Genomic DNA, 19,294 nt, shown 5'->3' with positions numbered 1-19,294 from the left:
ATTGTAGAACAAAATTATAGGGTAAAATTATAATAATGCAGTAATTAAAATACTAGGTTATAGATTGCCTTTAGGTGTGAGACATATATCAATCTTCACTTTTATTGGTGAGGGGATATGGGAAATAGCTTTGTTGCACAGACAAGCTGGGGTTAGTTACCAGCAGAGACATATATTTAGAGTTATGCAAATTTTTTGAATTTGGAATATTGTGTTAATTCTACACATTCAGTTACATAGCATTGTAATATAAAATATATTTCCCATGTATAAATGCAGTAGAGTCCATGGCCCACATTCAACAGGTCCATAATGTGGTTACTTTAGTCGAATTTTGATTTATTTGACTGTTTTCCCTGCATAACATGTAGAAGTTGTCCCTTTTCAGTTTGAGAAGAAGTGACTGCTAAATGCTAACTCCCGTTCCTATACTGTAAACTGGTTAGCATAGCTAGCAAACAGAAATTGGTGGTGGTAGTCAAAGTCATATTTAACTTAATCCAGTTGATTGGTAACGATTACATGAACATGTGTTGAGGTTGACACCCATACAAGCATTATACTTTTTACCTCAACATAGGAGGACATACACATACACTGAGTGTACAAAATATTGGGAACACATTTTGCCCTCAGAACAGCCTCAATTCGTTGGTACATGAACTACAAGGTGTCGAAAGCATTCCACAGATGCTGGCCCATGTTGACTCCAATGCTTCCCACTGTTGTGTTAAGTTGGCTGGATGTCCTTTGGGTGGTGGACCGTTCTTGATACACACAGAAAACTGTTGAGCGTGAAAAACCTAGCAGTGTTGCAGTTCTTGACACATTCAAACTGGTGCGCCTGGCACCTACTACCATACCCCATTCAAAGGCAATTTTGTCTTGTCGATTCACCCTCTGAATGGCAAACATGCACAATACATTTCTCAATTGTTTCTAGGCTTAGAAATCCATCTTTAACCTGTCTCCTCCCCTTCATTTACACTAGGGGTCTTCTACTAGTAAATCGCAATCTACCAGTAGCTCGCAGCCCACTTATGAGTAGCTCGCCAATCAATCCTGAAAGTACATGCATTTTTTCATGTGTTCCATTGCAAACTGTCATAAACATAAAGCTCCCGGCTACTATCCAATCAAAGCCACGTCACATTATCCCAACCCTGGTTAGCCACTATTGGCTTAAAAAAGCATTTTTTTTTTTACTGCTGCTCTTTAATTACTTGTTACTGTTATCTCTTATCCGTATTTTTTGAAACTGCACTGTTGGTTAGGGGCTCGTAAGTAAGCACTTCACTGTTGTATTCTGCGCACTTGACTAATACAATTTGATTTCATTTTATTAGAGTGCTATATAAAAAAATATATAGCTTGCAATGTTTCATTTAAAAAAAAAAATGCTCTCGTGTTAGAAAAGGTTGGAGACCCCTGATCTACACTGACTGAACTGGATTTAACAGGTGACATCAGTAAGGGATCATGGCTTTCACCTGGATTCTATGTCTGTGTCATGGAAAGACCAAGTCCTAATGTTTTGCACACTCAGTGCATAAACAATAGCCTAAATGTAGGCTAGTTTTGCTGGGAGCCAATGAGGAGACTCGGGATCTTTCCCCCACGGGTTTCCATGGTATTTTCTTACTTTTGGTCAAACTCTATTGAGCTCTTTACCGCATCTATTGTGCTTAATGGGAAGCTAACATGGCTACCATAGATTGTTGTAGTTAGTGTCATGTAAACACATCATAATGCTCAGTCTAGACATTCCGTTTTATAGTTTACATTTATTTTATTCCCATGTAATTTTAATGAGGAGCTAACATGGCCGCAATATAATGTTTAAGTGTCATGTAAATACCTGTAGAAACTGCATTGCCCCAACTCTCTAAATACAAGACTCTGGTTCATATACAATCATTGCTCTGGTTACTAGTAGGCCTGTCTTTTAATTTTTATTTAAAAAAAAAAGTTAATAAAAAAAAATATATATGATTAACAACAAATCAATACAGGAAGTACATGTGGGAACACAAGTATATATGAATAATACACAACGGACAATTGTGCTAAGGGGTACAATATCACATTATACAGGGACCTTAAGGGACATACATACACTTATAATTCTAACAGCTTTTATGTTAGTAGAGTATTTAGACTAATAGGCCTGTCTTTGTCTGCAATATTTGTTGGATGGCGTCACAGGGTTTCCTCGGTAACGCGCTCTTGAATTCCACACACAGAGCTGCGTGAATTTCAGTACGAGGGGACAGGACGACTGGACGGGGTTGTACAGCCAGGCAAATTGACGTAGGTAACTTCTAATCAAACACTTCGTCAATGGAGAGATATAAGGCTTTCAGCACCTCATGTGATTAGACAGTAGTTTTTCTTCCTAGATTTGCTGTCCAAAATAGGCGTCCATTATACTTTAATAGAATAAGTTGCACATTGCGTGGTAACAAAAAAAAAGGAAGAGGAAATTCCAAAACTCTTAGAGGACACTAGAACACTACCGCATTTTGTCACTTTTTATAGTCTATCTGGATTTTTTTATACAGATAGACAGAAATTGAGGTTTTGGGAGACAGGTATTTTATATCAGCTAATCACATTATTGACGCGTTCCTTTGCGCAGGCATTGCTGACACCTGCCAGATTTTGCAACGCCTGGATAGGTATTTTACGTATCAGCTAACCACATATATGCTGCTCTCAGGGTAACTGGGAACTCTTAAAAAAACGAGGTCAAATAATGGTGTCAGTGATCTTCAGGTCAGAAAGTCGGAGTTACTCTGGCATCTTTCTTTAGCTCCGACTTTCTGACCTGAAGATCACTGAAAAATAGAGTTCCCAGTTGTCTTGAATACGCTGAAGTCAGAGGTCGAGATTTCCTAGTTCCCAGTTGTTTTGAGTGCAGCATTAAATGACCCGAGCAGTGCTGGTCCTTTCCGTTTTTTTCAAAATTATGTTGAAAAGATGTTTAAAATGTTCCAGGCGTTGAAGTTAGGTTCAATTTAGGTGCTGAATGAAGGTGCTGAATGAATGGGGAAAATACTTATGCTTAAAATTAATATTTTCTAGGACGTTGAAAAAAAAGTTTTTTCAGAATATTGAAATCATTATCGGTTCTGAATGAAGGTTGAAAATACTTAATTTCCGGATGTTGAAATCAGGCTCATTTTTGGTTCTGAATTAAAGTTGAAAATACTGTAATGAAACAGCAGGGAGCAGGTCTCGAACCCTCGACCTCCTAGCCCGAGGTCCGGCGCGCTATCGACTGTGGCGCAAAAGCATGCTCAAGCGGCAGAGTCGATTTCCGCGCTTATAAACCCAGGGTCGTTACAATACGTAATTTATCGACGTCTATGTCTGGGCCAAATCAAGGCTGGTCCAGACCCGACAAAATCTGAACCAAACCTAGACATCTATGATTGGTTCAGATTTGGTCCATGCCGGACCAATGTCCGTGGATGTGGCCCGTCCGGATTGCATTAAAAAAAACATGCAAAGGGTGTTGGTATGTGCTTCCTGAGGTGTAGCCTACCTACACTGTTGCCTGAAATGAAATGTTTTGAACGCCCATGTATGTGGTACCGTTTGTAAAACACAAATAAAAAAGTCCGCTTGTGTTTACTGGTGTGTAGCCTACCATGTCAGCCTGCAATGGAATTTTATAAATGCTGATCCATGTGGTAGTCCCGCCGTTTCTAAAACAGGTAGTGTCATTGGATTTACTAATCCTGATTTCTGTTATGAATCAATGTGGCTATTTAAGCTCTGAATATCAGCTATCCAACTTCATCAGCAGTTATCGTGAGCCTATTTGCAATGTGTTTACACAGCGGGAAATGCAGCTTGTCAAAAATTGACAGATAGAAACTTGAAACCACTGATCATGACAATGGGGTGAAACTCCTGGAGAACAGTTGTGATTGTCCATTCCATATTGTCCATTTTAATTTGACCTGTCCGGTTTTTAGGATATGTTGTTTGTTAACATGACATTTTTTATTTGATTTGGCGCCATTTAGGTTAGGCTAGTTGATCGGAGAAACCTGATGTAGGAAAGTGTCCCATCTCATTACATTGTCATACATTTTATCTCCATTCTGTAGGCTTCATAAAAGGCCACATACTCTTTCTACCATATCCCATATCTGCTACATGATTTAGATTAGATCATTCTTTGAGGGAATGTTGGTAGAGTGCCGCAGCGATGCGTCTCTCCAACAGCACCCTGGAGAAGCGCGCTGGGTAGCGCGCGCAAAGGCCCCTGCCTTTGACAAAGTGGGCACAGCTTATCACATGGCAGCATTAACACTCACCTAAAAATTGTCATTGTTTAGGGGCAGAATTATGAGGTTTTATGAGTTGTTTTTGGAGGTGTGACTAGGTCAGTTTAGCTCAGAAAATGCCGCCTTCGTCAATCTTCCGCCATAGGCGGCCGCCTAGTCATGCCTAATGAGCAGGCCGGTCGTGGATGCGAGGAATCAGTCTTGTTCAGCACATTTCAATACATCCAGGTATATGAAGTACACTGGTAAAACACTGGGTGGTGCAGTGATAAACATTTACCAACAGATGGCATCAACGTGCCATCTTACACCCATAAAGTCTTCCCTTTTAGAAAAAGGACAGGGGATTGTCTATTCACTAACACAACAAACCTAGTATTAATATCCAACATGAAAGGTTTGGGCTTTTTCAGATATAAAATGAACAACAAATTATGATATTGAGTCCATTTGTCTCAGTCTCTTCACTTTTCCCTTTTTTAAATGATAGTCAAGTCTTCAGTAAAGATACTCAGTGCATTCTGTCTTCTTGTCTTTTAATTTTTTTTTATTTATTATATATTTTTTTACTCTGTCAACAGTCCATATAGGAAACCTACAGACTAAGTATCTTAGATGGCTGGGACAGCCGTCCACAGCATGAAAAGACTGGGGGCTGTTCTGTCAGGACTCTGGGGATCATGCACAGGCATGTCACCTGACAGTCTGAGGGGAGTGTTGATTGGTAGAGGGAGCTGCCGCCCTGTGATCTGCTGGTTCTTCGCCCAGTGCCTCATGCCCGATGTGACTTGCTGGGTGTCCGTCATTTGTCATGCGACACCTATGACCGTCGGGGTTCTGAGTAGGTGTTAGCTCAGCAACCAAGAGATTAACCCTGTTATGACGGTACAATGATCCATTCACTTCGACCAAGTAGAAGTGTGGTGCAACTTTCAGAGTCTCCAGAGGCCTGTCTGGTCCCCTGGTATAGAGATGCTTTTAAGCGCTTAGCCGGCCTGCTATCCCAGGCTGGTCACAAGAAAGAGCCGTTGATATATGCCTTTGTCGACGCTCCCCAATTTTTGTATTTTTATGTTGGCACGGTACTGGGCTCAAACAAGGCAGTTCACAATTCTCTAGCAAGCTGGGAGACTACTTGAGGATGTTTAATGGAAACAGCGCATTGTTTTTAATTATTTAGTTTTAAGCCTTCACCAAACTATAGCCCTAACATTAACCACTCAGAATTAAAACCTCAACCTTTGAGTTGTTTCTGTTTTAACCCTGTAACCACACAGAATTAACCCTGTAACCACACAGAATTAACCCTGTAACCACACAGAATTAACTCTGTAACCACACAGAATTAACCCTGTAGCCACGTGGAATTAACCCTATAGCCACGTGGAATTAATTGGTCAAAAATCAACATTCATCCAATTACAGCAAATTCTGATGTGAAACTATGAGATTAGGTTGGCTATCCATGCCTTCCGCTGGTGTATTGCGTCACTGTATAACTGCTTTTCAGGCATCCGTGTTTTTGCAGAGGTTCTTTGCGATTTTGACCACCGACTCGGCCTTCCAATGAGCTTTTGGGTGTCGTGGCAAGGAGGTGCATGAATTCCCATTCTGCAGCAAATTTCCAGAACACAAAGCAAGCGAATTGGGTTCCATTATCTGAGATGACCTCATCTGCCTGGGCATAGTGGGCAAACTGAGCGCTTGATTGTTTACTCTGCTGAGTAATGATCAGCTAACAGGGAAGTATTTGCCTCTGTGCTGAAAGAGATCTAGACTTACTATCTGCCAGGGTTGCATCAGTAGCTCGTGGGACATTATTGTCTCTCTCTGTTGCTCAATAGGGTGTACATTGCAGATTGTGCATTTGCTGACATAGTCCTTTATTTCACTCTGCATTCCTGGCCAATACAGTGTGTCACATGCTTGTTTGTAACAGGCCTTACCCCCAATGTGACTTGAGTGCACACACGCCAGCATCTCAGGGCGCAGGGACCGGGGGATATCGACTCTTTGACCTTTGAATAGCACCTCATTTTGAACAATGAGCTCTTCTCTGACTGGCCAATATTCTCTGATGGCTAGAGCAGTTTCTTCCTTGCATTCTGGCCAGCCCATCAGAATCACAGACCTCAATGCCTGGAGTTGCTCGTCCCTGTCTGTGTCCTGTCTGATTTGTATAAGGCGATGGTCCGTAACATTGAGGTAGTCAGCCTGGTTGATGTGTTCAACATCCACTTGCTCTGTTTGTAAGCTGCACGCTGCGTGTTGTTCATGCATGGAGCGTGTGTGTGTGTCTGATGCAGTAGCCCTGCTGAGCCTGTCACTCGCATACATCTCCGGCCCTGGCTTATACACCACCTTGAGGTTGTAGTTTTGTAGGGCCAGTAGCATGTTCTGCAGTCATTTTGGGGCGTTCAGGAGAGCCTTGCTGAATATAGCAACAAGGTGCTTGTGATCTGTCTCTGCTGTGATGTTGTCGCACCCGTACAGGTAGTGGTGGAAGCGCATTAAAACACAATGCTGAGGCACTCCTCTAACTGAGCATAAGTCTGCTGTGTTGGAGTTTTTTTAAATTTTTATATTTCACCTTTATTTAACCAGGTAGGCCAGTTGAGAACGAGTTCTCATTTACAACTGCGACCTGGCCAAGATAAAGCAAAGCAGTGCAACACAAACAACAACACAGAGTTACACATGGAATTGTCACCACTTCCGCCAAAGTCGGTCCCTCTCCTTGTTCGGGCGGCGTTCGGTGGTCGATGTCACCGGCCTTCTAGCCATTGCCGATCCACTTTTCATTTTCCATTTGTTTTGTCCTTGTCTTACACACCTGGTTTCAATCTCCCAATTACTGTCACGTTCGTCGTATGAATCGGACCAAGGCGCAGCGTCGTGTGCGTACATTCTTTATTATAATAAGAACGAACACTGAACAAACGAACCAAAATAACAAAAGGACATGTGAAGCTATACAAAACGAGTGCTGACAGGCAACTACACATAGACAAGAACCCATGAACACCAAAGGGAAAATGGCTACCTAAATATGACCCGCAACGCTTAACAGCTGCCTCTGATTGGGAACCTTATCAGGCCACCCTAGACATACAAAAAATCCTAGACAATACAAAACCTAACGTACCCACCCTAGTCACACCCTGACCTAACCTAACCTATTTTGTAAAGAAAATAGAGATATCTCAGGTCAGGGCGTGACAATTACTTGTTAATTATTTAACCCTCTGTTCCCCCATGGTTGTTTGTGAGTGATTGTTTGTTTGTAATACGGTCCGTTGTTGTGGGCTCGATTTATTGTGTTGTATTTGGGTATATTTGAGTAAATTAGGTTTATTACTCATATCTGCTGTCCTGCGCCTGACTCCTCTACACCAGCTACACACAGGCACTATTACAGGAATAAACAAACATACAGTCAATAATAAAATTTTAAAAAGTCTATATACGGTGTGTGCAAATGAGGTAGGATAAGGGAGGTAAGGCAATAAATATGCCATAGTGACAACATAATTACAATATAGCAAATAAACACTGGAGTGATAGATGTGCAGAAGATGAGTGTGCAGGTAGAGATACTGGGGTGCAAAGGAGCAAAATAAACTACAGTATGGGGATGAGGGAGTTGGCTGGGCTATTTACAGATGGGCTATGTGCATGTGCAGTGATCTGTGAGCTGCTCTGACAGCTGGTGCTTAAAGTTAATGAGGGAGATATGAGTCCCCAGCTTCAGTGATTTTTGCAGTTCGTTCCAGTCATTGGCAGCAGAGAACTGGAAGGAAAGGCGGCCAAAGGAGGAATTGGATTTGAGGGTGACCAGTGAAATATACCTGCTGGAGTGCATGCTACGTGTGGGTGCTGCTATCGTGACCAGTGAGCTGAGGTAAGGCAGGGCTTTACCTAGCAAAGACTTATAGATGACCTGGAGCCAGTGGGTTTGGCGACGAATATGAAGCGAGGGCCAGCCAACGAGAGCGTACAGGTTGCAGTTGTGGGTAGTGTATGGGGCTTTGGTGACAAAACGGATGGCACTGTGATAGACTGCATCCAATTTGCTGAGTAGAGTGTTGGAGGCTATTTTGTAAATGACATCGTCGAAGTCAAGGATCGGTAGGATATTCAGTTTTATGAGGGTATGTTTGGCAGCATGAGTGAAGGATGCTTTGTTGCGAAATAGGAAACCGATTCTAGATTTCATTTTGGATTGGAGATGCTTAATGTGAGTCTGGAAGGAGAGTTTACAGTCTAACCAGACACCTAGGTGTTTGTAGTTGTCCACATATTCTAAGTCAGAACCGTCCAGATTAGTGATGCTGGATGGGCGGGCAGGTGTGGGCAGTGATCGATTGAAGAGCATGCTTTAGTTTTACTTGCATTTAAGAGCAGTTGGAGGCCACGGAAGGAGAGTTGTATGGCATTGAAGCTCGTCTGGAGGTTAGTTAACACAGTGTCCAAAGAAGGTCCAGAAGTATACAGCATGGTGTCATCTGCGTAGAGGTGGATCAGAGAATCACCAGCAGCAAGAGCAACATCATTGATGTATACAGGGAAAAGAGTCGGCCCGAGGATTGAACCCTGTGGCACCCCCATAGAGACTGCCAGAGGTCCGGACAACAGGCCCTCCGATTTGACACACTGAACTCTGTCTGAGAAGTAGTTGGTGAACCAGGTGAGGCAGTCAATTGAGAAACCAAGGCTGTTGAGTCTGCCGATAAGAATGTGGTGATTGACAGAGTCGAAAGCCTTGGCCAGGTTGATGAATACAGCTGCACAGTATTGTCTCTTATCGATGGCGGTTATGATATTGTTTAGGACCTTGAGCATGGCTGAGGTGCACCCATGACCACCTCGGAAACCAGATTGCATAGCGGAGAAAGTACGGTGGGATTCGAAATGGTCGGTGATCTGTTTGTTAACTTGGCTTTGGAAGACCTTAGAAAGGCAGGTATAGGCAGATATAGGTCTGTAGCAGTTTGGGTATAGAGTGTCTCCCTTTGAAGAGGGGGATGACCGCAGTGAGTGCCCTAGAGGCGAATGGCACAGGCTGGCCCTCCTGCATGAAGGGAAGAGGAATGGGGGGATACCTAGTCAGTTGCACAACTTTTTTAACCCAACCCCTCTGAATCAGACACATGTGTGGGGCTGCGTTAATCCACATCCTCATCATCGGCATACGGGGAGCAGTTGGTGTTGGGGATTAACTGCCTTGCTCAAGGGCAGAACTGCAGATTTTTCCACCTTGCCATCTCAGGAATTTGATCCAGCGACCTTTTGGTAACTGGCCCGATGCTCTTAACTGCTCGGCTACCTGTCGCAACAGCCCAGTCCATACTGGCTCGAGTCACTCTGAATCGTGACAGGTTTTTACACATCGTAGTATCGCAGGACAGGTGTCTGGGTGATCAGTTACTTTATTTTCCTCACCGCTGTGTTGTGTTTTGGAAGCCAATGCCGATGGTGTCCTTGTCCATGAGCCTCTTTAGTTGCTTTGAAACCTCAGGGAGCCGTGGCAGGAACTTGACTAGGTAGGTGACAAATCCGACGAAGTTCTGCACTGCACTGACTCACGTCAGATGGGTGGGGTGGCATGTCCAAGACAGCCTTCACATTCTCTGAATCAATCAGATGGAGGACAAGATGTGCCTGTGAAAGCGGACCTCTAGCACTTTTAACTGAAGATTTTTTATGCTTCGCCTTAGCTTGACCTGTCTGCATCTGTCCATCAGGGCCAGCAGCTTGGAGTCATGGTCATGGTCGGCCACCTCAACATTGTCCCCACAGCCCACTACGATGATGTCATCTACTAGGAGTTCCACGCCACTGAGTCCAACCAGCAGCTTGTGCGTTTTCCACTAATACACATCTGGATCCAAGGAGACACAAGACGGGAGCTTCAACCACCACTTCCTACCCCAGGGTGTCCAAAAGGTGGTCTCGTCGAGTTTGCACTGCAGGAAGGCAACTCTGGCGTCCACGAGCGTGAAGACTGGCCTCCGGGAACTTGTAAAGAACTTGGGCATAATGTAATATGAATATCGCAGAGCCCGGTTGACGCGTTAAGTATCAATGCATAGCTGTAGCTTGTCTGGTTTCTTGAAGATAACCATATTACTAATCCAGTCTGTAGGCCCGGTGACAGATGTGGCCATCTGCTTCATATTTGTCGAGCTGAGCCTTCACAGCTGCTTTCAGGACAGCTGGTACTTTGCGAGGTGCACACTGAACTGGCTAGATTGCTGCATCCAACTCAAAGTGTACTTTTCCCGGGAACTGACTAGACCGGTGCATTGAAGACATTATGGTATTTGCTTTGGAGTGTCTCTTTGCTTAGAGGCCCAGCCTGGACTTTGTCTATAGTGTTAAGGTCTGCTGGGATGGTGAAGTGAATAAGCCCGAGGTGCTTACATGTTGACCCTGACAGTAATGGCTGTTGACTAGCCTCAACTATTTCAAACTTAAGGGTGTGTTTCTGGCAAAGCACATCACACTCTGTCACACACAGGCCTAAACAGGTCATCAGCTGGCCTGAATACAGTTTCAGCTTGGTGCTACTCTGTGTTTGTTTGTCTCTGGGCGCAAGCCTCCTTTTGTCTTTAAGGCATGTGGCCTCAGAATCTAGCTGGCATTGTTGTGGTTCTCAGTGCTGTTGTTCCCTTCATCTGTGTCTGTTTCAATGGAGTGCACTTTACCCTCCTTTCTCTTGCTCTTCATGCAGACCCTTTCAAAGTGATTAGCTGTGCCACAGGATTTTACACATTTTCCCATAGGTTGTGCAGTGTTCTTTTCCACATCTGTGAGAAATGCCACAATATAGTATTAGCATTAGCTGTGGCAAAGGGGAATTTCTTAGCTGGCTGCCTGAATGTAGCATTGACATTGTCCATATGCTACCTTTCGAACACCATGGACCTCATCCGTATAAGAGTAATCTTTGCCGCACGGCATGTCTCCACTGCCAAGACCAGTGTCAGGTCCCGTGCTCTCTGCAAACGTCTGCACGTGCCTTCATCAGCTATGCCAAGCACTATCTTATCACTGATCAGTTTGTCTCTTAACGCACCATATTCACATGTAGCTGCCTTTTCCCTTAGCCTGGTGACAAAGCTGTAAATGGACTCCCCATCCTTCTGTTTACAACAGCCAAAAACATAACACTCATAGATAACATTCTTTGCTGGTTTAAAGTTGTGTTCAAGAGCATCAATAATAGCTGTTGTGTTACCTTGCTGAGCTGCTGTTAGGTTCAGGTTGTGGTTGTATAGATGTCAAGATTCAGTGGCCATTATAGTCCTCAAAGTGGCAGCCACTGCATCATCATCATTTTCCAGAAGTCCAGTAGCTGGTGCATAGTCCTCCCATTCTCTTCTGGACGCATCCCAGTTCGTGCTCCAATCTCTGCTGAGCTTCATAATGGCGGGAGGGGGAATGTTAGCAGCCATGTCTATCTGATGATAACAACACTGAAGCTAATTGCTAACTAGCAAACTCACTGTAGTTAAGGTGAAATCCGGCAATATTTTACTCAGTTGAATTTTTTGTAAACCCAAACAGTTTGCTCTGATTTGCGGTGGTCATGTTTGGATGTTAAATGACGAGACAGTGTCACTGATGCAAGTAACCAGTTGTGTCAGCACATTGCAAGGGTATATGCAGTACACTGGTTAAACACTGGTGTTGCAGTAATGAACATTTACCAACAGATAGCATCAACGTGCCACCTTGCACCCATAACAAACGTGACCTCCATTGGTTGATGCATAAAATACTAATATCAAAATGGCCTCATATGGGTTCAAGGATCAATCACAATGGGAATACAAAATAAAACTATGTGATTGGGTTGCAAAATCTGACCAGTTGTTTATAGACATAGCATGACCTATTGGAAGCCGTAGGAGGTCATTTGAAATAAAATACACCTTCATATTCCTTCTGTAAATACCAATGAAGGCTGAAGGATGAAAGGCCAAAATGCGCTCGTTTTATCAATAAAGAAGCACTTTTATTAATTCCCACTGGCCTCCAATGTATTTCCTTTTTGTCTGATTCAGTTTGCTCCTCAATTCATGCTCCTTGGTTGGAGAGCAAGGTAGTGGCAACGTTGCCTTCCTTTTGCTGTGATCAAAATGTAAGAAATGTCAATGTCATGCTGTTTTTCCTGCTGTGTTGATATAGGCTTATAGAGAGGGTTTGATAGGCTTTGGAATTTATTGAGAACTTAAAATGACGCTATGCACCAGCCGTGTCCCTAGGTTTGTTGCTGAGGGGGCAGTTGCGGTAGTGGCAGAGGTCAACAATGGCGGATATCAGTGAGCAGTCCACACCCATTGTGGTGTACCAGGAGGACGTGAGCGAGAACCCTGTCACTGCGCGAAGCAAGAAGGAGAGTCTACAAGAGTCCTCACGCACTCCTGCCTGTATCCTTTTCACAAGTTCGGGTAGCTCTAATTTAGATCCCTGTATCATATCGTGGACTAAACTCAGCTAATGTTAGGCAGGCAATAGCCTAGCCTATTGAAAACATGCAGTGTCCCCATTCAGTAGGCCTAAGTGAAATAGTTTACACAATCATGGTGATGTACATTAGTGTTCCTCAATGTCCCACACACTTCTCTCCAATTACCTCATTGTTACGTTATGATATGACTGATAAATATTGAAATAATACAGTGTGAATTTCTGTTTGTCCTTTACGGGGGTGTGACAGCCTGTTTGGTGGGTTCAATAGGGACCCTCAGTGCAAGGATTGCCCGTTTGCCTCCCCTCTTCAGCTCTGTGAGTGTAGGGCACGCACACACACACACACGCACACGCACACACACACACACACACACACACACACACACACACACACACACACACACACACACACACACCTCATAGTATAGTCTTTGTATCATTACGTGGAAGCTGTGTTTTTCAGATGGGTTATGACTGCGGACAGACGCTACATACTCACCTAGCTGCTATCACAGAGGGCAAAGGTTTGGACACATGGTTTCTTATGGGTTCTTGACATTTCAAACAATTCTTATGTCTTTTTATAGTTTCAAGGAATAGGAAAAGGGAAACAGAATTTTAGCAATGGTCTAATGGTTTGATACAGGGTTAAGTAATAATGTGATATCTCTCCTCCCTCCCTCCAGACAGACAAGACAGGGCGGGGTCAAAGTTCACGCGGCTGTCGTCCCAGCAGGACTCGTCCACATCGCTGCAGAATCGCCGGCGCAACATGCCAGCTGAAAAGGTCAGGGCTCACAATTGACAGAGGGAGGAGGATGGTGTTGAGGAGGTGTGACGTATCGCCTGTGAAACCCAAATGTGATTGCCTATTATGTAAATGGTCATTTTGATCAATAATCATCCATAATCAGTGAGAGCTGTCCTCGTTGAGAACACTGAAGTTGGTTGGTCACATTGTTATCCTGTATACATAATGTAATTACTGGAATAGGTTCTTCTGACCCATTCAACTCGTGTAAATTACATATTCAACAGACTTGTTTCTGTTTGAATTAAGAGACAATACTGCATACCAAGTTTAAACTGAGAATTCTAATGGGATTTTATGTTGGTCATTTGTGTGTGTTCAAATAGCAATGTGTGTTATCCCAGCAGGCAGAAGAAGATGCCATGGGAAATCACATTTCTTTCCCGCTGAGATGGTTTAATGTGTATCTATCTGCTTTCTCTCTTTTACCCTCAGCGTGAAGTGGGCATGCCCAAGCTGGTGGAGCTGTATCAGTACCCAGGGTTCAGAGACGACATGCCCATGCCCCTGCCACACAGCAACACCTTCTCTACCATCATTACCCACGTAGTGAGGGCACAGCCACACCTCACCGACAAGGTACTAAACAGCACTGTATCAATAGTCCAGCGGATAGGTGAAATAATTGTTCCATTTTATGATACGAGTATCAACCTTAGTACACCAATACTATATACATTAATAACTTCTTATGGATAGGGGGCAGCATTTTCACGTTTGGATGAAAAGCGTGCCCAGAGTAAACGGCCTGCTACTCAGTCCCAGTTGCTAATATATGCATATTAGTAGTAGATTTGGATAGAAAACACTCTGAAGTTTCTAAAACTGTTTGAATGATGTCTGTGAGTATAACAGACCTCATATGGCAGGGAAAAACCAGAGAAAAAATCCAACCAGGAAGTGGGAAATCTGAGGTTGGTCGTTTTTCAACTCATTCCCTATTGAAGATACAGTGGGATATGGGTCATGTTGCACTTCCTAAGGCTTCCACCAGATGTCAACAGTCTTTAGAACCTTGTCTGATGCTTCTACTGTGAAGTGGGGCCGAAGGAGAGGGGAATGAGTCAGAGGTCTAGCAGAATGCTTTGAGCTCGTGACGCTCTTTCACGTGAGAGCGAGCTCTGTTCCATTTGCTTTTCTGAAGACAAAGGAATTCTCCGGTTGGAACATTATTGAAGAATTATGTTAAAAACATCCTAAAGATTGATTCTATACTTCGTTTGACATGTTTCTACGACCTGTAATATAACTTGTTGGACTTTTCGTCTGTACTTTCCGCTGGACTTGCACACGCGTTGTGAGTTTGGATTTGTTTACCAAACGTGCTAACAAAAGGAGCTATTTGGACATGAATGATTAACTTTATGGTACAAATCAAACGTTTATTGTGGAACTGGGATTCCTGGGAGTGCATTCTGACGAAGATCATCATAGGTAAGGGAATATTTATAATGCTATTTCTGACTTATGTTGACTCCAACATGGCGGATATCTTCTTGGGTTGTGTTGGTCTCTGAGCGCCGTACTCAGATTATTGCATGGTTTGCTTTTTCCGTAATTTTTTTTTGAAATCTGACACAGCGGTTGCATTAAGGAGAAGCATATCTTTAAATCTGTGAATAACACTTGTATCTTTTATCAATGTTTATTATGAGTATTTCTATGATTTGATGTGGCTCTGTGCAAATTCACGGGATGTTTTGGAGGCAAAGCCAAATGTAAACTGAGGTTTTTGGATATAAATATGAACTTGATCGAACAAAACATACATGTATTGTGTAACATGTTGTCCCGGGAGTGTCATCTGATGAAGAATATCAAAGGTTAGTGAATAATTTTATCAATATTTCAGATTTTTGTGACTCCTCTCTTTGGTTGGAAAATCGCTGTATGCTTTCTGTGACTAGTTGCTGACCTAACATAATGATATGTTCTGCTTTCGCCGAAAAGCTTTTTTGAAATCGGACACTGTGGTTGGATTAACGAGAATTTTATCGTTAAAATGGTGTCTAATACTAATAAGAAAATTTAATTATGAGATTTCTGTTGATTGAATTTGGCGCCCTGCAATATCATTGGCTGTTGGCAAGCGGAACCCCAGTCCTAGACAGGTTATTAAGGAACATCTTATAGATTGGAGGCAGTCTGGGAAGCCTGTCAGTCAACCAGGGCGACCATTTTAATAAAATGTCTGCCATCCGAATTTCCTGTTAGAAGAAAATAGGGTAAATTCGTTCCAAACAATATCAGAATGACTATCTATCCACTAAATAAACCCCACAGATAATATAGACAATAATCATAATGTACTCTTAAGACCTTAATAGTGGTCATATTGAGGTCATTATGACCATAGTCTAGCGGCTACATGAGGAAATTGTGGATTATGTGATAGAGACCAAATTTTACACACAGCTAGGGCATGTCTAAATAAGTATTTGTGGCTATACTGTCATCACAGATTGTCCATTACCCCCCTGGCGGTCAATTCCAGTATGGCTGCTAAAAAATTGGTTAAGAATCCCAATGGAAACACTACAGGTAGGCTAGTCTGTAGCTTGTTACATCTGCTCTGAAATGTATTTACTCACATCACTCAAGAAGATGTTAAATGTACAAACATTTATTCAAGTCAATGTGTGTAGGCATAGGCAGACGTTGTATTTGAATGATGTGTTTCATGCATATAAAATGATATTATTCAACAGGCTACTCTGCAAACGTTGATTGAGAATTGATGATGTCATTTTCTTTTTTTCCGCTCCCTCACCTAAAAAAATAGCACTACACCACTGTGTATAATAGGTTAAATCTCAGTGGCAATATAGCTAAACATCTTTGTTTAGACTTTTACTTACTTTGTTTGAAGGCCGAAAGGTCTCCTCATAAAATTATTTTGTTAAAATGGGTTACCTGTCTCTCTGCTGGACATAATACATTCCTACGTGATTTTTCCTAAAGTGATGTGTACTAGGCAGGTTTCCTGTCACAATTCATCAAATGTACACAAAACAGAATATCATATTATATATCATTGCAAAAAGTAGACTTCAGGGAACACCCAAATTAATTTTAGAGTGTTTACATGTAAAGTTTTGTAACTAGCCATGAAAACATTACAAAAAACACCACTTCACCACTTTTTTACTAAACGTTTAAAGGATTTGCATATCTGGAACTTTTTGGCAATTTTATTGTGTTTTCCAGACAATTTTTAAAGTTTTTATTTTTTTAACATTTCCCCGTCAAACATTTTAATCCATCATTTGGCTGTATGTACCAATTATCAGTGGTGGAAAAAGTACTCAATTGTCACAGTTGAGTAAAAGTATACCTTTAAAAGAAAAGGACTCAAATAAAAGTGAAAGTCACTCAGTAAAATAATACTTGAGTAAAAGTGTAAAAGTATTTGGTTTTAAAAATACTTAAGTATCAAAAGTAAAAGTATAAATCATTTCAAATTCCTTATATTGACGATAGCATGGGCACACTCCAACATAGACATAATTTACAAATGAAGCATTTGTGTTTAGTGAGTCCGCCAGATCAGAGGCAGCAGGGATGACCAGGGATGTTCTCTTGATAAGTGTGTGAATTGGACCATTTTCCTGTCAAAATGTAACGAGTACTTTCTGGTGTCAGGGAAAATGTATGGAGTAAAAGTACATATTTTCTTTAGGAATGTAGTGAAGGAAAAGTTGGCAAAAAATATAAATAGTAAAGTATAGTACACATACCCCCAAATGACTACTAAATTATTTTTACTTAAGTACATTACACCCCTGCCAAATATTTATGCAGATATGGCTAACTGAATCTAGTCCAATATGGCCCCATGCAGCTGGTTGGTGGCCATATTGAAAAGTCTGTGTTGACACTATAGCCAAAATACTTATTTAGACATGCCCCAGCTGTTTGTGGAATTTGGTGGCTTTGTCATATTCAATTATTATTTTTGCCACTGGATTATTGTCAAAATGACCTCAATAGGAGCACCATGAAGGTGTTAAAAGTATTTTATGATCAGAATTATTCTCAATATTATCTGTGGGATTTATTTAGTGGGTGGGTAAGATTACAAAGTAATTTTGATATTGTTTGGAATGATTTTACCCTATTTCCTTCGAACAGGAAATCCGAATGGCAGCCATTTTATTAAAATGGCCGCTCTGGTTGACTAACATGCTTCCCAGACTGCCTCCAATCTTTAAAATGTTCCTTAAGGTGATGTTTTTAAGAAGTGGGCTTTTGAGGCTCTGGAGCCAGAGGAGGCCACTCATGTACAAAATGTTCCTTGTATTAGTGTAACAAGTTTTCTACTTCTCGGGTATATTTGGTTCTTATCCGCTGGACTACAAGGCATATGCTGTAGTCTTCTTCATTTGGTAGGGGGATCAGTGTTTTTGTTTTTCATTAGTCACTTTGAAGAAAGGAAACATTGACCTGGTTCCAGATCTGTTTGGTCTTTGTAACTAACTACTATGGTTTTTGTCATGCCAAATGTGTAGTTAAACAGATCTGGGACCAGGCTAAGGAAACAGAGTATGGCTCATAAACATGAACTTCAAATATGATTTCCAACATTGTCAGCAAACTATTATAATTATCTGACTAATGTTTGAAACATTCCATCTCCATCCTGTCCTGTAGCCCAGGTACAAGGCAGTGTTCCAAAGCATCCTATCTTCTTCTATGATGGAGGACTTTGTCATCGACTCCTTCTGGTGGCTGTTTCTACAGCACTTCCAGGTGACATTGACAGAAAGTCACATTTATGCACATATGTTTTTATTCTCTAGTGCAGTGCAGTTGTCAACAGACTTAAACCACAAGTGGTGTTACATTAATGGCTGCCATGTTTTTTCTCTCCAGCCAGACGCACGCATACAGGACAGCCTGTTTGCACGAATCGCAGAGAATTACATCCGAATCCTGACCCAGAGTCTAACATCACGCAGTGGCAAGTGGTTTCTCAGGGTAATGCCTATATTTCTCTACTCCCGTGCAGGTTGATAGATTGATCATGCACATAACATAAAATATTATAAGATTCAACTGAGCACTCACAGATAAAACGTACAGTTGAAGTCGGAAGTTTACATACACCTTAGCCAAATACATTTAAACTCAGTTTTTCACAATTCATGAGATTTAATCCTAGTAAAAATTCCCTGTCTTAGGTCAGTGAGGATCAACACTTTATTTAAAGAATGTGAAATGTCAGAATAATATTAGAGAGAATGATATATTTCAGCTTTTATTTCTTTCATCACATTCCCAGTGGGTCAGAAGTTTACATACACTCAATTCGTTTTTGGTAGCATTGCCTTTAAATTGTTTAACTTGGGTCAAACGTTTCAGGTAGCCTTCCACAAGCTTCCCACAATAAGTTGGGTGAATTTTGGCCCATTACTCTTGACAGAGCTGGTTTATAGGCCTCCTTGCTCGCACAAGCTTTTTCAGTTCTGCCCACACATTTTCTATAGGATTGAGCTCAGGGCTTTGTGATGGCCACTCCAATACCTTGACTTTGTTGTCCTTAAGCCATTTTGCCACACCTTAGGAAGTATGCTTGGGGTCATTGTCATTTGGAAGACCCCTTTGTGATCAAGCTTTAACTTCCTGACTGATGTCTTGAGATGTTGCTTCAATATATCCACATAATTTTCCTACCTCATGATGCCATTTATTTTGTGAAGTGCACCAG

At 42.0% G+C, this 19,294-nt stretch overlaps 1 protein-coding gene across 1 annotated transcript in view; it reads left to right on the top strand.

Moving 5' to 3' along the window:
• The first annotated feature begins 2,225 nt into the window (after positions 1–2,225).
• The window catches only part of LOC129823647 (protein FAM227A-like), a 24,112-nt gene continuing 7,043 nt past the window's right edge, over positions 2,226–19,294 (top strand). Inside the window, exons 1-8 of the mRNA XM_055882515.1 lie at positions 2,226–2,310; positions 12,557–12,733; positions 13,024–13,091; positions 13,240–13,300; positions 13,463–13,563; positions 14,023–14,166; positions 18,238–18,336; positions 18,460–18,564. Of these exons, the coding sequence (XP_055738490.1) occupies positions 12,613–12,733; positions 13,024–13,091; positions 13,240–13,300; positions 13,463–13,563; positions 14,023–14,166; positions 18,238–18,336; positions 18,460–18,564 (699 nt within the window). The 5' untranslated portion in view covers positions 2,226–2,310; positions 12,557–12,612. The remainder of the gene's footprint in view (positions 2,311–12,556; positions 12,734–13,023; positions 13,092–13,239; positions 13,301–13,462; positions 13,564–14,022; positions 14,167–18,237; positions 18,337–18,459; positions 18,565–19,294) is intronic.

The sequence above is a fragment of the Salvelinus fontinalis genome, chromosome 26 (assembly GCF_029448725.1).
Source record: "Salvelinus fontinalis isolate EN_2023a chromosome 26, ASM2944872v1, whole genome shotgun sequence".
NCBI lineage: Eukaryota > Metazoa > Chordata > Actinopteri > Salmoniformes > Salmonidae > Salvelinus > Salvelinus fontinalis.
This window is presented reverse-complemented; position numbering and strand designations above follow the sequence as displayed.